Source organism: Haliaeetus leucocephalus, unplaced genomic scaffold (genome assembly GCF_000737465.1).
Source record: "Haliaeetus leucocephalus isolate CR32 unplaced genomic scaffold, Haliaeetus_leucocephalus-4.0 Scaffold151, whole genome shotgun sequence".
Taxonomy (NCBI): domain Eukaryota; kingdom Metazoa; phylum Chordata; class Aves; order Accipitriformes; family Accipitridae; genus Haliaeetus; species Haliaeetus leucocephalus.
The window spans coordinates 11,674,833-11,692,033 of NW_010972587.1; the positions used below are offsets into that span (position 1 = coordinate 11,674,833).

The following is a 17,201-nucleotide window of genomic DNA, read 5'->3' on the forward strand; positions in this document are numbered from 1 at the left end:
TTGTGAACATCTGTAGATGTTTTATTTCCAACATACAGGTATGTAGAAAATACCCTCATCAACAGGTTTTAATCTATCCTGAGGTGGACTGTTCTCAGTCTCAACTGTTCACACTGTTTCATTTTGCATAAAGATAACTAGTTTGCTGAAACAAACTGAAAAGAAGAATACACTTCTGTCCTGTTTGCTAGATCACAGCTATGTGGTGACACATGTCAGCATCAGTTTGTGCTCTAGAGGTCTTAGAATTTAATGTATTTTCCTGTGAAGGGGGCAGTTAGGTTAAAATCTCTCTGGTAATGATTGAATGCTGTTTCCCGTATCTTTTTCTATTCTTTGGGGGGTTTTGTATGGAATTCTTTCTTCTTCTCCTATGTTATAATGCCTAGGTGCTATTCCACAGTGATTCCCACTCTGATGTGTTCAGAAAGCCCTAGCTTTAGATTTTATTCTTCTGTGGAAATTCTAGCTTACTTGCAAGAAAGGTTACTTTCAATCCTTCCTGTAAGTGGATAAAAAAAGCAATAACACTTACGAATTCCAAAATGACAAAAATGAGGAGGGAAATATTTCTGTTGTCTCCTGCATCTCTCCTTTTGTTTTAGTCCCAGGTTTCTTTGTGAATTGTGTATTGATTCTGAACATCTGGAATTGGCAATGTACCAACTAAATGGTTTGGTATGTTGTTTGGGGGTTGGGTTTTTTTTTTTCAGAAGTGATAGTTTCTGCTTTTGCTATAGAAACTAGCAGAGTTTCTGTGTGAGAGTTTAATAGCCTAGTAGTTGAAAGGAAAATAGTACCTGTGGGATGATCTGTGTTTGCAGGCAAGCAATTTGTGCTGCTCCGTTACCAACACATTTATTTTACTGTGTGTTCCAGGATGCAGGCAATATTTGGACTATTCATTCCCAGATAGAAGACAGTACCAGTTCTCTATCATGAGTAGCTAGGGCTGCATTTTACTCATTGCCTGTGGCTTCTGAGAGATTTCATTGTTCTTTTGACAATACCAAGAAATTAATTTCACTATTTCATAGTGCTGTGACTCCCATACTGCAAACTCCATAAAGCATCAACTTAATGGCCAACACAAGTGCAGTGGAGTATGTTAAATTATATGTTTACAAACATATTGAAACTTGAAAGTAGAGAAAACAGTTTATTTAACCTTACAATAAATTTTAATAATAATAGAATAGCTTAGATATCTTGTCTTAACCTGAATTTTTTTTTTCAATTTATAAAAGACTGAAACATAGTTGACAATGATATGGACACAAAAATACTATTTGCTATGTTTTATTTTCTACAATCTGGTTAAAAGTAGCATGCAAGTAATTGAATAAAAATACTTGTATATATGACTTATTTTGAAATAACAATTATACCAGCAATGGATAAAAGTCTTACCATGAAAGTTTAAATGAAAATACGACAAAAAGAAGAGTAAACAATTTTTTAACCTGAAAAATGTTTGTTTCCCTGTTAGCTTTCACATATTCCATTAATTTAATAATGTCATGGTCTCTGAAAACATATTTTCATACATTTTAAATTGTTCTTAGATTGTTAAATCATTTTTTCCTTTGTAATTGATAACAATATGAAAAAGGCATGAATAATTAAGAAAGTTGGATTGGTTGGAGAGGAACCTTGTATTTACACAGGCTAGCCCATACTGCTCAGCACCCTGATGAAACCCACCTGACGTCCATGTAAGTCTGGTACCAGCTGGCATGTATTGCGTGCATGGACATAGATTTCTACGAAGTCGAATGCTTTTCATCAACTTACCTAGCCAGATGAAGGCACATTGTACACCACATTTGGTCATTCTTGTGCTTTCTAAATACAACCGTTTGTAAAAATATGCACACATTTCCTTAAGGGTGCCAAGTGCATGCTAAATATTAACAAACAGAATGGATAATAGGCAGATCGACACTTTTTTAAAGACATATCCTAATTTTAAAGAGCTATCATGATGTAATTCCTGAAGTTACTGCCCCAGAAGCGAACTGGATGCTCCCAGGTATCTCACTCCAGTGAAACCTCAGCAGCCACCCGAAGGCAGTTGTACATCTCCTGTGGCAGATCAGCCCGAGTGAGATTGTTTCCATCCAGGCGCAAATGTGTGATCTTGGAATAGGTCATTGGCCCAACAACCTTACAGAAGCTGCTCAATGGGAACTCTGAAACAAAGGGAACATGAATAAGAGAAAGCATGAATAGTTAGGACAAATAGGACAAAACCATTATTTTTCTGCTTTTTTAATTTTAATTTGAAATTGTGACCTTAAATTTATTTTACTATTTTTTGCATGTTTTGCATGTCCACTGATGTAATTCCCCATAAATTTACTGGAACTGGAGGGGCTTGTGTTAGGAGAGGTTCTTTCCATTAGTTGTGAGAGGTTCAGAATTTCAAGAATGAGTTTTTCAAGAGCTATGTGCTCCCAGTACCTATTTGAGTTTTAAGACTTCAGATGTTATATAGAGGTCTAATCTGGCATTTAGAAAAAAAGGAAAAAAATGAATCTCCAGTACAACTGGAGATGCAGAGAGAGGAATCAGTTATGCTGGGTACATTACGATGGAAGGGTAAAACACTGCTACATAAGATATTGAAGGAAGCAAAAAGCTTCTGGAGAAATTGAAACCATGATACAGCTTTACCCTTAAGAACAGGCAGTCCAATGGGTGTCTGTGTCAAATACTGATTTGGATGTGTCATTTTGATTTACGAGTTTCAAAATGAAGTTTGGGGCTGGGGTTGGGAAGGAGTTTTACATTTAAATTGTATAGTTGAACATTTCCAGAACAGCAGGATTAGAACGCGAGTATAAATGTAAAATATACTTATAAAAATATTTATATTTATTGTAATTTCTATATCATGATATATATAGCCTCTATTCAGTTGCAGTATTATTTGGTAACACCAGACAGGTCTTGAATGGAGAACTATGTCTTGTATCTTGTAAGCAGTATTAACCATAAGCTAGAAATTACATGAAGCAGAGAAATTCTGTGCTCAGTATACATAAGCACACACTTACACATATTATACAGATCTGTAAAGCAGAGAAGATCTATCTTCAAGAGAGAATGTATGTGAATAAACCTGGTGTCCCCTGCATACCACATTGTGGTATTCTGCGAAGATGGTCCTTCATTCTCACCTGTGCTTCCTTTGGGTCAGACAGAGGATTAGTCTACTGAAAAGCTCCATCACTACTAAAGAAGCAGTCTGTGAGGCTTGTTCTTCTTCAGGCCATTGACATCAATTGAATTCACACAGAAAATATTTTAAAGGGACTCCTTCAATGAACCCATTCACCAGTATGCAGACAAATTCCACATCTTCTGTTGCTTTTAGGTTGCAAAGAACTAGGTCTCATAATTTCTGAGAAATCAAGGTAGTCATGGACTTTTGAAAACACCGCTGTATGTATCTTTTCTGCATGACTATTTAATTCATCTAAGAAAATGTGATGACCTACATTATGTTGTAGTACTAAGGGAAGTGGGGGAATTATCTTTCATATCTCTACTTTAACTTCAGCTGGATTCTTTCAGAACTGGCATTACAATAACCTACTATCATTGATGAGACATGGCTTGTGTAAACTAAGTATAGATGTACATCCATCTGTACAGGCAGCTTTTTAAAGCATGAGAGCTCAGGTAATTTTTTGGACAAAGAAATATGATGTTGGAGAATGGGTAAAGATTTTTGTATCTTTCACAAAATACGTTGTCTTGAATAGGGATTAAGGAAATGTATTTCAAATGTTAGATCTTGATCACCAATTTGATTAAAGCAAATTGAAACGATTTCCCAGATTTAGTATTTTGTCCAACCTTGTTTTGGAAGGGTGAGAGATAAAATGCATCCTTAATGGCACATTTATTGGGCAGTCCATATTGCAATATAGTACAATTTTAAGACTGCAGACCAATTCTGTTACCTTCCAATTCAGAATGTACCAGCTGAAGTGAATTGATGATTCCTGTGAGTTAGGGTCATATAATCTGAGAAATGTTTATAAGGTTAGATCTGTGTAGAATTGTGCTGAATGAAAACATAAGTTCCTGAGACTTTGAACTCATTTGTTGGCCTACAGGCTATACCATTAACTATTTAGGTCCAGTTTTCTGTGGATAGTTTGGGTGTAATTTGTAAACATTAAAATAAACATGAATTCCAATACAAGGTTTTTTTCCAGTTTCTTGTCATTCAGGAATGATGTGGTAAGTATAGTTCTGTTGAAGGCAGACATTTAAAAACTTTCTAAATTTACTTATTTGTTTTTTCTATATTGTTACTTTTGAGCATAAATACTAACTTTGGATGCAAAACAAGGGATGCTTATAAAAGTTGGGTACATGCTTAACTACTGAAAGGATGTAAACTTCATGCATGTAAACCACAAAATTTATCTGTGTTACCAAAACACTCATCTGTGCTGATTATTTACGAGACTGAAACCCCTTTGGAAGTGGGTGCAAATCTAGTCCTCGCAGAACTCAAAGGAACTCTGCCATGGACTTCAGTGGTGCACACTGTTCGCATTTGGGTATTAATTTTTTATACAGTTCATATAATTTTCAGTTGTTAGAAGCATATTAAAAATGTTTGTTGTCTAATTGCAGTCTCCACTAGTGAAAAATAAGGTAAGTGGGTCTTGTGAATGCACTTGATGTGCTGTTACCTATATGATCTGTATGGGAACTGCAGTCAGGGAGACTAGAGCACTATTGCAAAAAATATGTCAGTAGCTTACTTCCTTCTTTATTACACTTGTTAATGTTGCAGGTGTTAAAATATCTTCCTGAATTTATAATATTCAAGTTCAGAGGCAGTATACCTGGAATTTTGCCACTACTGTGGCATTCATATTCTCCCAACACAGAATTCCTGCATAACCCAGACACAGAGAGATTAAGAAGGATTGGATGAAAATTAGATTTTCATCTGAACTATTATTTTCTCACTAAAAGTGTCTGTCGCCATAAGAAATTCTGATAGTCTAACAAACTACCTGAATATTTGAAATATCTGGGGGGAAAAAAAACAAAAGGAACAGGCATCTCCTCTCCTCTTCTCTCCCTATAGAGCAAAATGGGAGCATAGAAACACTTATTTTTTAGACAGAATTAATTTTTTACTATATGCTAGGTGAGAGTATATTCCTTGTACATCAGGAGTGTAAGCAGCCTTTAACTAAGGGGAAGATTAACTGTGCAAAGATTCCTTGTTCAGGCGTGCAATACAGTGGGCAATCCTAACGGGATCTGAAGTCCCGTAGTCATCCCTGGTGGTCTGTGGTCCCACAGTAATTGTATGATGTGAGTCATTTCTGCACAGGCCATTGTAAAAAAATCCTTTGGAGATTGGTCGAGTGAGCCAGATAAAAGACCATACAGCACCTCCACAAATAACTCTGTTTAGAATAAGTACAATCATGGTACAGGTACTGATCCAGCCAATGGACTGGAGCAGATTATGTGGCCCCTTAACTGTCCTCTGGAACATCTTCACATTCCCCCTTGTTATACTCCATTTGTGTGGTATCTTCTTCCCTGGGTTTGATGTGGAAGCAGTAACTCTCTCCTTAATCCTTTACAAGTACAAATGAAAGATGGAGAAGTCTGCCTATACATACATACATATACATATATATATAATCCTAAGAGCATCTTAAAGCATGGTAGCAAACCACTGCTGTTATTAAACAGAAAATTCCACCCTTAAATTACTACTAATATGAAATATTTTAAAAAAAAAAAGAAGTTTCAATTTAGAAGTTACAGTTTAGGTTTGAGATATGGAGAAAACAAAGGCTTTTATAAACCTTCCATGGTCCTGTGCTACCTTGGAGATCCAACTAGCATCAAGTACAGTAGATGGAGTATACAGCTGATACCTAACTTACATTCAATATTATGGATGTGCTTCAATTTCTTAGTTAGACATAAGAGTTAGAGAGGAGTTACTCTGAATTTTTCTTCATTCCAGTTTCCTATCCACTTTTCTTACTGCTCCTCGCATCACAGATGAAGATGGAACATACTGAAGTGAAGCCAGTTCTGCTACAATTTTTTGTATGTGTATCTTCAATTCTTGTTCAAAAAGCTCAGAGTCACTTAAATGAGGGTATTTCTCAAACAGGTAATTTTTTATGTATGGTAATGAATAATGACAGTAGCAAGCCCAGGATGAAACTCATGGATAATAATTTAGAGAAATATTTCCTTTCTTTCTGGTAATATCAAAAGGGCTGGACCCAGATTACTCTTTCTTAGACAAATGTAAACTTTAATTGCTAGCCTAAAGGTACCTGAGAAAAAGGGAGACAGTAACAAATTAAGAACTCTGGAGAAATATATTTATATTAGGTTTCAGTATAAGTGAAAACTTTAAGCTATGTAAGCATAACCTGAAAGATTATACCTTTTGTACATTTTAGGACAAATTTTCATTACCCCAAATACAGAATTCTCTCTCTCACAGTATATGTGTACCATAGGCCATGGTATGGAAGGGAAGCTCCCTTGTTTACAGTCATCCTTACACAAATCTCTGGCAAATTGTAATATTTTATTAAAAAAAGAAATTGGTCATTTGTTTGAGGTTTAAATACTTAAAGGTCAATCAACTCAATTTTTAGAAAGACTAAGCACTCACAGCTGTAGGTCAGGTACAATGAATAATGAGCTGCAAAGGCTTTGATGACCATGTGTCAGGTACTCCATTAAACTGAAATGCTTACTGTTAACTAAATTTTGTCCCACATTATCAGTTAGCATCTTAGGGAACACCATATTATGCCTGTGAAATCAGATAGTCAAGAAAATTTATTGTTGAAGTCTGCTAGGTTTTGTGGTTAAGCAAAAACCAGTAAATCAGAATTCTCTTGCATCAGTCCATAGGGTAGCGATGACAGTGCAGCAGCAGCCGGTGCACACCCACTCCTCACACCGTCCCCCTCTGCTGCTGACCAGTACTCTGGAAATACAGCTTTCATTGCAAAATTAAATTGTTGTCACAGCCCTTGACTCAGAAGTCCTTGGAAATGTGAATGGAAAGCAAACTCAGTACCTGGGTATCTTGCAGAAGGCTCAGAACAACCACTCTAAGCAGGGAAAATTGCCTCATATATCTCATGATAAATTAAACATCATCATTGTTAGCTCTTTTAGGAGAGGAAGAGTGTTTGACAGAGCTCTACAGGTGGCTGTATGTGGTGCCTCAGGTGGGTAGCATTAACTCATTGTCTTCCCTCATCAAAACAAGGAACTGAGATGTAATAGGAAAAACAAAATCATAACACTGAGGAAAACATGAAGCACAGTAAATACAAAACATTTCAAAAGGTCTTGCCCTCTGTCTGGTAAGATCTGCACTAAAACATTTGGCTTTAAAGGCTACGTCTGTATGAAGTTAGCTATGTATGGGATAACTAACAGTGATATCCTAAACCCCTGATGGATACAAGCAGGCAAACAAAAGAGATGGTTTTATGGTTTATGCCAGTCCTCCTGCAGAAACACTGTTATGTTTGACAGAACTGCCTCTACATCAGGGACCACCACCTGACAGTGGTGCAGCTGGAAACCTTCTGACGTGATGGTGAGGCCTCTCCAGCTCTCCAACACTTCTTTGCCACCCCAGGATTAGGACAGCCTCATAAAAGCCCTGTCTCACTAGAAACCTCCATGATCTCATGCAAGGTGTGACATTTATTGACTTCAGAAGGAACATTTTTTTCAAATCACGATTGGATGGAGGCAAGCTTGCCACATGATCATACAAGGTGGGAAATGGGAATGAAAAGAAAAAACAACAGAGGCAGCTCTTTGGATTTCAAGGTGGGTTTGGAGGGATACTGCATGAGAGAAGGGAGGAAAGAGAAAAATTAGTCACTGTGCCTTGTGCCTAATACCTGATGAATTTGTTTTCTTCTCCCTCTCTCCTCCCTCCAGCACTTTCACTGCCAGCCTCCTGAAAGGTTACACATACCGTAGTCAGATCCTCAGCTGATATCTGTCTCTTTTTGCTGGCTTATGAATTCTGAACATCTTCCATACTAATCAAACTTTTCCCACTGTTTTTTCCTCAGTTGTATAAGGCAACTCCATTGGTTTCTATGGAGATACTCCAATTTGCATGAGATGAGAATTTAACCAATAATACCCCCATTAGTATGAAAACAGAAATTTCTCTCTTTAAGGTTAATTTGAGTAGCTATCAGATAAATGTCTGCCTTTTAACATTAGTGTGAACAACAGTCAGAGAAATGTCAGTGTACTACCAGTCTAACCAGTACCGTTTCTTCAGACTGGCTGATCTACCCTGCCAGATATTTGCATTGACCATCAGTGTCTAGATGGAGGTAAATATTAATGAAAGTACACAAATTTAACTCACTGTTAATTTTGTTGACTTGGAGGTAGAAGTTTTCGAGGTTCTCACTGACGGTTGGAATGCTCTTCAGCTGATTGAAGGAGAGATCCAACTCAACCAGTGATGTGATATTGAAGACATTGCCTGGTATTCCAGAATCTGTTAATTTATTGTGGGATAAACGTAAATATTGCAGGGTTTTAAAACCTTGGAAATACTCATCGGGAACATTGGAGATCTGGTTATTATCAAAATACAGCATGAGTAAGGAGTGAGGCAGTCCTGTCGGTAGCTTTGTAAGTCGATTGAAGCTTAAGTCAAGATACAAAAGTGAATTCAGGCCTTTAAAAGCCCCAGAAATAGAATCTGCTTTCAGCTGGTTGTTCTGGAGGTGGATGACAGTCAGATTCACCAGCCCCTCAAGTGCACTGGGATTGACTTTTGTGATCTTGTTGTGACTTAATTGCAGGTCATCCAGAGTTTTAGGGAGTGGTCCAACAGCTTCAGTCAAATTGTTGTAGTTAATGTGAAGTTTCTTCAGATTCTTTAGTTTAGAGAAGACTCTTCCCTTAATTTTTGAATTTTCCAAATGGTTGTGATCTAGGATCAGCCACTGTAGGTCTGTTACATTATCAAACGTGTTCTCTTCAATGCCCTCAATCATATTGTTTCGAAGATAAAGGTATTTTATTCCACTTGGTACAATCGGAATGGTTTTCAGTTTAAGATTGTCACAATACATGGCAGTAGGGTAGCTTAAAGGACAATTACATTCTGGCGCGCAGACTGCTGCTGATGGCCCAAAAGGATCATAACCGTAATCATCTGCAGGACCATAGTCATATTGGCAAAAAATGCCACTAATCAATAACAGAAAGACAGGTAGGGAGTTTAAAGTCATCTTTGCAATGTGTCTTGTCCCTGTATGGTGAAAGGGAATAAAAAAGTTATAACTTCAATTTTTTCTCTCTTTCAGCAACATTTGAAATTTTACCACGTAAAGATTATAATTAAAAACTAATTAATTTAGGCTTCCTGTTTAAAGCTATTAATTAAGAAAAAATATATTAGTTTGTTAGTATTGCATTGTTACTACTATAAACTTACAGTCCCTGTCTTGTTATAATCTGCCTTTGTAATGCAAAACTGCAGGCCATTCTGCTGTTGTAAGTAAAACATTTGTTATATCTTCCTGCATTCATTCATTAGGTCACAAGAAGGATGATAAAGTCCAAGTTCTTTAAACTTGGCACGGAAGAGTTTTCAGTTCTGCTGAAAGCCATGTTCAGAGGCAGTTTTGCCATTTAAATTCCATCAAGCACTCTTGATATACTGAATTGCCTCATATCTAAATAAGATGTGGCAATTTGATTTAAGTTTGAAAGAGCCAGGGAAGTTACAAACTGAGGGTAATGATCTGCTGTATAGTGATTGTTAAGATGCCTGTAGCTTGAAATACATTCTCCTCATGGATCGTGTCCAGCAAAGCATGGTCCACTAAGTTTCATATTCGCCTAAAGAACAAACTAGTAGAAATATATAGCATATTCTCCTGGACCTGTCTAATAACCAGCACTGCATATGTGTGCAGGAGTATACTCTATCTAATATAGATATACAGTGGATCCGAAATGACTGAATTTCAGATAGTGCAAATGTTCTTGTAAATTCTATATATAACAGTACATGTGTTGATTACATTGTATGACCATTCTAAATCAATAAAACAAAAAAGCACTAGCTTCACATAGTTGGTCTTCCAGTTCACATACAGCAAAAGGACATTCAGCGTCCTTGGGGATGTTCTGCTGTGATCCAGTATGAGTGGTCTCACCTTACTTTTTAAGGGCATATTTTTCTCATCAGATACTCCACAAGATGCTAATCTGTGAAGATCAGTATCTTGCTTTTATTTCTTACTGCCTAGACAGATGTTGTGTTGGCAAAGTGGGTCTAGCATCACTGAAGTCAGTGAGCTTACTTTGATTTGCACCAGTAAAAGACAAGGCTCAGTGTACTCAACTGCTCTTCAGACAGTAAGAAGATTAAGAAAATCCTTAGAACCTTCTGTTCTCAAGTAATTTCAGAAAGTATGTGAAGTCTGTAAACAGACCACCAGACAATTCATCTCAGATCTGGGCAATCTTCCAGCAGAGTAAGTTAATCTTGCTATTGGCATCGTTTAGTGTTACACAGAGTACATAGTATTAAAATGCAGGGCCGTAGTTAGAAAGTCTGCCCTAATGCTAAATAATCTTAACTAAATTACCTCTAGGCAGGGCCTATTGATCTCATGCAGTACAGCACGAAGTTTTTTTAAAAAATGTTCTCATGTTATCTCAAGTCAATCACCCACAAAGTCCCTCTGCTCGATATTAAGCTGCTGGCCCCTGAATAAGGACAGTTGCATATCTTTTCCATGGTTTTGGTCCCATCACATTTACCTAATTACAAACCATAGGATAGAGCAATCATTGAAATATGATTTATCAGTGTAATTTCCTTTGTCTGTTCTTCATTACTGCGTGATAACATGCAAACTCAGCCTTCAGTCCCCTGCTGGTATAAATAAGTACAGCTCCTCTGAAAGCCAAGACACTACAGTGACAATTCAGCTCAAAATCTGGTCCTATTTAGCTACTAAACATTAAGGATGGGGGACTAACTGCTTCTGTATTCAAAGTATTCGAGAGTGTAATGAACTTCAGGGACTACGCTCTTTGGCCTTACAGTGACATTTTTACACGTCTGCATCATTTTATAGTCTTACTGATAAAGTAGCATAAACATCCTATTTGAAATTCAAATTCTATTGTTCTTCTAGTTTCAAATTGCATTTGTAATGCTAAATGTTATTACTGATATCATAGGCTGATGGTTCTTTTAAACAGTATACAATGTTTAACTGCTCTGCAGAACCCTGGAAGTAATTTAAAAAGTTAGATAGCAAGTGTTTCGAATTATTTTATTAACAACATTTTAAAATGTAGGTGACAATTCTGTAGTGCAAGGGCATATGAGCATATGTGTGACAAAATAGCACAGTAAACTACATATGTAGTGTAGTTAACTTGTATTAATGGATTTCTCATTCATGTATCTAAATGTTTCTCTGTCAGAATTGTAAGAGGTAAATAGATCGTGTACACATGCTTGTTTGTTGCACTGAACTATATGAATCCAAAAGATAAAATCAGAATACATTCTTAGACGTTTATCTTATAACGTAAGCATGCTTGAACTAATTGCCTGTGTTTGTTCTAACCGGTTGTGTTGTAAAATAACTGTGAAAATATTTGTGAAGTTGCACAGGCAACTTGCCAAAACATACTAAATGGCAAATCAGTGATTTTGGAAAATTGCTTACTACAGTAGAGCAGACAAACTATTCAAACTATTTTGGAGCTAGTCTATACTACCTTAATTCTAAAGTTGTTGTGAAACAAAATAAATATAAGCTTGTCATTCAGTCAGTCTTAAACTAAATATACCTTAATTCTGCAGCATAACATCTTACACAGTTTGCAAAAGATCTAATTTTAAAAAGTTTCAATGGTAAATTTAAAATGTGCTTTAAAATTAACTAAAAATTTCAAAATATTTATAATTTCCCTCTCATTGTTTACTTGATTAATTATTTAAATATCAGGATACCTTGTCTTTTTGTAAAATGAAGCAAGATGATTGAACAAATGGAGTCTGGGGAGCTCTTACTAATAGATTATGAATGAATAAGTAAGCAGTGAGTAGTCTTACAAATTTCTTTGTACTGTACATCAACTCTTCTTTTGAAGTAGAACGAAACAGGCTGCAAAAAAGTGCAACACTGATGCACAAAATATGTGAGGCTGTTTTAAGGAAACTGAGAAAGCGAATCCACTAAGCAACTGTTGATTTGTGTTCAATTTACAAATTGGCAAACTTATCCTGACATGTTTTCACATTCCCATTACAGCTACATTTAAAGAGCTGAACATTACCGTTAAAACATGCAGCAGCACTTACCTTACTGCCTTGAAGCTGCTTTCCTTAATTCCCAGAGCAGATGCAATAAGGGACTGTATCGACCAATATATGCTGTAAACAGTGTCAGGAGGTAAAAGTCTGCCAGATCCTCTGTGTTACAAGAGAAAAAAAAAAAAAAAAAGCCCTAGTCACGCTGTTCTCTGAAGCTGCTATGTCATCATGGTGATCCTGTGGTGTGGCATGTACAAAAATGCAGCTCTCTCTAATGAAGTGCAGGTGGATACCATATTTTGTACAAGGACAACCCATCTGTTATTCCTGTGGGATGAGAGAATGATCAGTGTTTCACAAACCTGAGAAAGTTTAGACCAATAGCATAGCCTTATACAAGGAATTTTTGTATTTTAGAGGGAAAACATTTTAGATTGTAAAACAAATTACAAACAGACTTTTGTTTTCCAACTTATTTTATACTGCTAGACATGAGCTAACAAATAGCACTCAGACCTCAATGCTGCTGTGCTTCTTCAGCCAAGTGACTCATTCATTTTTCTGCCTTTTTCTTTAACTATCTTATGTCCACAGTAAAATATCATTAATAAAAGTTTTAGCTTAAGGATCAGAACCCAAGATGCAGGGATATCTTTTAATTATAACCTTTTCTACAACCTGAAATGCCGAGTTCAAAGTCTCTTCTGCAAAGCATTGGAATTTATTTGGTCTGGAGATTTTCTTTGGTGATTGAATGTATGTTTGTTTAATAAAAACACATCCCAGGAACTGTTTTTCAGCAGTTAGTGTAAACCCACTTTATACATTTGCGCATTTTTGCACTTAGAGCTTTCTTCTGCTTTTCAGAATCTGGAACTACTCAGCTTTACGTTGTCTGTTTCTTATTCCATGGAAGTAGTTCAAGAATGCATCTTAAGGCTTGGACGAGATGTTATTTTCACCAGGCAATGCCAAAAAATAACAGACTAAGACAGTAACTGTTTAAAGTGGGTCTTAATGTTTCCATAAGAACCTTCCCTTATCTCTAAATGGTGGATGTCTTCCCTTTTCATGGGAAGGAAGCTTTTTTTCCTAAAGTTGGATGGGGACAAATGTGAAATGTGCCTATAGAAAGCATGCACAACCCATTTTAAAGTGTCTTGTGTGTTTAATTGTATTTGACTCTTGTGGGTACAGATCACGGAGCGATTTGTCTGTTATCAACTGGTTATCTCTATGAAAAGTCATGGTAGAGGATGTGGCTGGGCTGGAGAACCCTAGCAGCTTCCTGAAGAAGAGGAGCCTGGATGTGGGCTTCCCCCAAATCTGCTGCCGATCCGGGTCTCCCTGCCAGTGCAGGTTCCTGGGAGCAGAAAAAAGCCTGGCATAATTCAGTGCCCTTCGCGGAGAACAGGAACGACACCAAACCCTTACAGACCTCTGTGCTTCTGCAATAGCACAATTAGCAGACGAAGTTGCTCCAGACAGAGCGCCAAGTGCCAGGGCAGCCCGTAGGGAGGGCATGTTACTCTTGTGATGTTCTGACATCACGCCTGTCCTCCTGGTGTGGGAGAACCATTTACACTTTAGGAAACGCGCTGATGACAGACCGTAACTACACTGCTATTTGAATGATGCAAATATGTGAATGTGAAGCAGTGGGATTACGACAGTGGATTAAGTGAAGTAGGTGAAGAAGTATGCGTGGTATCAGAACTAGAAATGTAGACGTGGACAAAGCTGTGGTTGTTCTGTGTGGACAAAAGGAGACCAGACGGAGTTTCTCGTCACAGTATGATACTTATCTGACAATTACTTCATTGGTTTCAGCTGACCAAGGAAAACCTAAACTGTAGCCTTGACTGCAAATGGGACAACAAGCAGGAGCATTCAGCGAAAGATAAATTGGAGTAAAGAAAAGAGTTTTAATACAGAAAAAAGATGCCTGTTAAGTCAATATTGAGGTTTGCTCTGTTGAAGAAGGTACAGCAAGCTGAGCAATGGAGCATAATGTTTGTAAAGAGAATTTTAAAATTCATGGGAAAGGCACTAGTTGTGTTTTCTCTGGTTAAAGATTTGTTTTGAAGGACAAGCTCAAGATTATAATAAATTAATACATATTTTGATCTTGCAGAAAGAGATTTAGTTTTACATTTGCAATACAAATAGAATTGTACATTGGCTGCAAATACAGCGTAGTGCAGGCTTAATATGATTTTGGCACAGTTATATTTATGCACCAATTGTTTATTACATTGAGTTCTGTAGGTCCGGTATACATCTTTTTCTCATTCTCTTAACAGAAATACAAAGCATGCATATCTATAACTTGTAGAAAAACCTTATTAAACAAACGTGATGATATTTTGCAATTAACATATGGTAAAAGCTTAGGTCACATACGGTTCAGCTGAAACTTTTTCATTCATATAGCTGCTGTCTTGCTGACTGTTTTAAATTAGCTATATAGATTGCACAGTCAAGATGAAGAATCACACACCTTCCAAGGATAAGATATAAACCAATAGATTTTCCCATTTCTTTAATAAGAGTTTTGCCATCTCTCCACTCTGTTATTTGACACTGTCTCTTCAGCATCATTTTATATGGTTTCCTAATCTTACTGTTCTGACTCATGGAGCACTCACCACATAAAACTCTGTTTGGGAGAGCAGGTAGGGACTAAAGCCCAGCAAATGGAGATATGGCTTCTTCTGTCATGAAGGGTGGGAAAGCCCTATTTTGGTCTGGTTTGGTATGGTTTTCTTTGGGGGGGGGTAGCTCTCAGAGGTCATTAAATGACATGTGAACATAGTCTAACTAATTTCCAAGGGATCACAAAATAATGTGTAAATTCACCTATGATGAAGTCTAATTTGAAAACCAGTTATGACTATGCTTCATGCCTGATAATGTCAGGACATACCGATATTTCACCTTGACAGCAACTGTGTTCCTAATTAAGCCATCTCTGTTGGTTTTCTCCAAAATTAATTTTCTTCTTATTCCCTATTTATTAATTTTTCTTTCATGGGAAGTGTGATCAAAACCTATTCACATCTAGTTTTCTTTAGCTTGTGATACATGAACAGAAATATTCTTTTTATTTGATTCCAAGCTCCTTTCTTGTTAATTCATATTTTCATGGCTGGAGATGGCCAAGAAGCCTGGTAGGTTGTAGTGGAAGTACCTGAAAGCAGAGCTCACTGCAAGTATATGGCTTTGCAGTGGGTGAGATCTAGTCTCCAAATATTGTCGAGTTACAGTGTCACTGTTTTCTCTCTTCACTCCTCAGTGGTATCCTTTCTGCCTTTTCTCTCGTGTAAAATTATCTTCGTTATAACTTCTACACACTTCTGCATAAATGGAACCCGCCCTCCCCCCAATCTATTTGCTTTTATTCCCCTTTTTCCCAAAAGACTCAAGTTACTAAAACCTAATAGTTTATCCAAACCAATAGTTATCTAAACCAACTGCTTCCTTTTAGTCTTAAACCTGTGTACACATCTGGTACACAGATGTGTACCCTAAGAACCAAGAGATTTGGGTGCCCAAAATTAAGAGTAGGATAGCTGGGTCACAGGAGCATATAGCCCCAGAAAAAAATGCTTGTGGAACTTTTCACATTGCCACATAATATGAGTAGCTAGTTTTTGCACTGTTCACTTTAAATTAAATATTACTCTCAAGATGAAATGAAGGCTAGTTCGTTTTAATTGGCTACTTGCAGCAGAAGGTAAAGAAATCTCCATTAAGGGAAAAGGCCATTCCAAGGGCACAATACAGCAAGCCACTTAATTATAAAGAGGTAGTATAGTCTTTATGCGTGATGTTTTCCGTATCTCCAAATAGTGAAAATATAGCCTGTTAGCCTATATGTAGTGAATAAACAAAAATATGATATTGACTCAAATCTCCAGTAATAATTAGTTAAATGTTTTTATGAAGTCCTGCAGCTTTTTGAAAATATTACTTAAGGCTGACTCATATCAAATGAGTTCCACTAAAAACAATTCAGTTCCAGATTCTGAAGGCTGTAGGTGCTTATTATTTTTTCATCTGAAAACTTCCATTCCTCCAAATTGAAATTTTATTTGTTCAGCCTCTACACTGCACTTACATGTTAAATGGAAAGTGTTAGAGCACATACTATAAGCATTACAAAATTTGTGGTGATCCAAATCCTTTTTTTTCCTTTCTCCTAAAAAGGAAATAACAGCTTTGGAAATTTACAAAAATGGTAATAGTGGTACAACCTATTAGCAGACCGCAACAGATATTTTAGTTGAGCATGAATCTTTGTTTTTGTCATTCTGAAAAACTGCTCACTGTTTTGCTTCAAACTTGACAGTGTCTATATTCTAGTGCAGTTAGCTTCCTCTCCATTGCTTTTCAGACTGTTTTTGTACTAGACTGCACTTACTTTGATTCAAGTTGTCAATGGCAAAACTCCTTTGAGTTGATCCAAAGCTTGATCAAACCGCTTTTATGATAAGAACTGCACAAATGAAGGCAAGATGCCGTTCTTAAAAGGGATTCCTGTATATATATACTGTACTTTGTGTTATGGCATTTAAAATGTGCTGATCTACGTATAAAAGAAAGTCAGGTGTCTCTGGATCATGAGACAATTCAAATGATTCCTAATGTAAAGAATGTAAGAGGATCTCAAGGAGTTGTTGAATTTGTGGGAATGGTGTGGTTACAGGTAAAAATCACAGTAGCAGCTCTGTGTTTTAAACAGTACAGTTAATTTTTAGGAAAGGAAAGAGGTGGACATGGCAAACTTAGCTAGCTCACTGCCTAAGTTCGTGTATGTTAACGCTGTATCAGT

The 17,201-nt window shown here is 36.8% G+C and overlaps 1 protein-coding gene across 1 annotated transcript; it reads right to left on the reverse strand.

Annotated features, from left to right (window-relative positions):
* Positions 1-1,146: 1,146 nt before the first annotated feature.
* Positions 1,147-12,728, reverse strand: LUM (lumican). The gene is made up of 3 exons (XM_010561861.1): positions 12,416-12,728; positions 8,435-9,331; positions 1,147-2,192 (listed from the first exon to the last, which is right to left on the reverse strand). The coding sequence occupies exons 2-3, from the start codon at positions 9,309-9,311 to the stop codon at positions 2,038-2,040; spliced, it is 1,032 nt and encodes a 343-aa protein (XP_010560163.1). The 5' UTR covers positions 9,312-9,331; positions 12,416-12,728; the 3' UTR covers positions 1,147-2,037.
* Between the last annotated feature and the right edge of the window lie 4,473 nt (positions 12,729-17,201).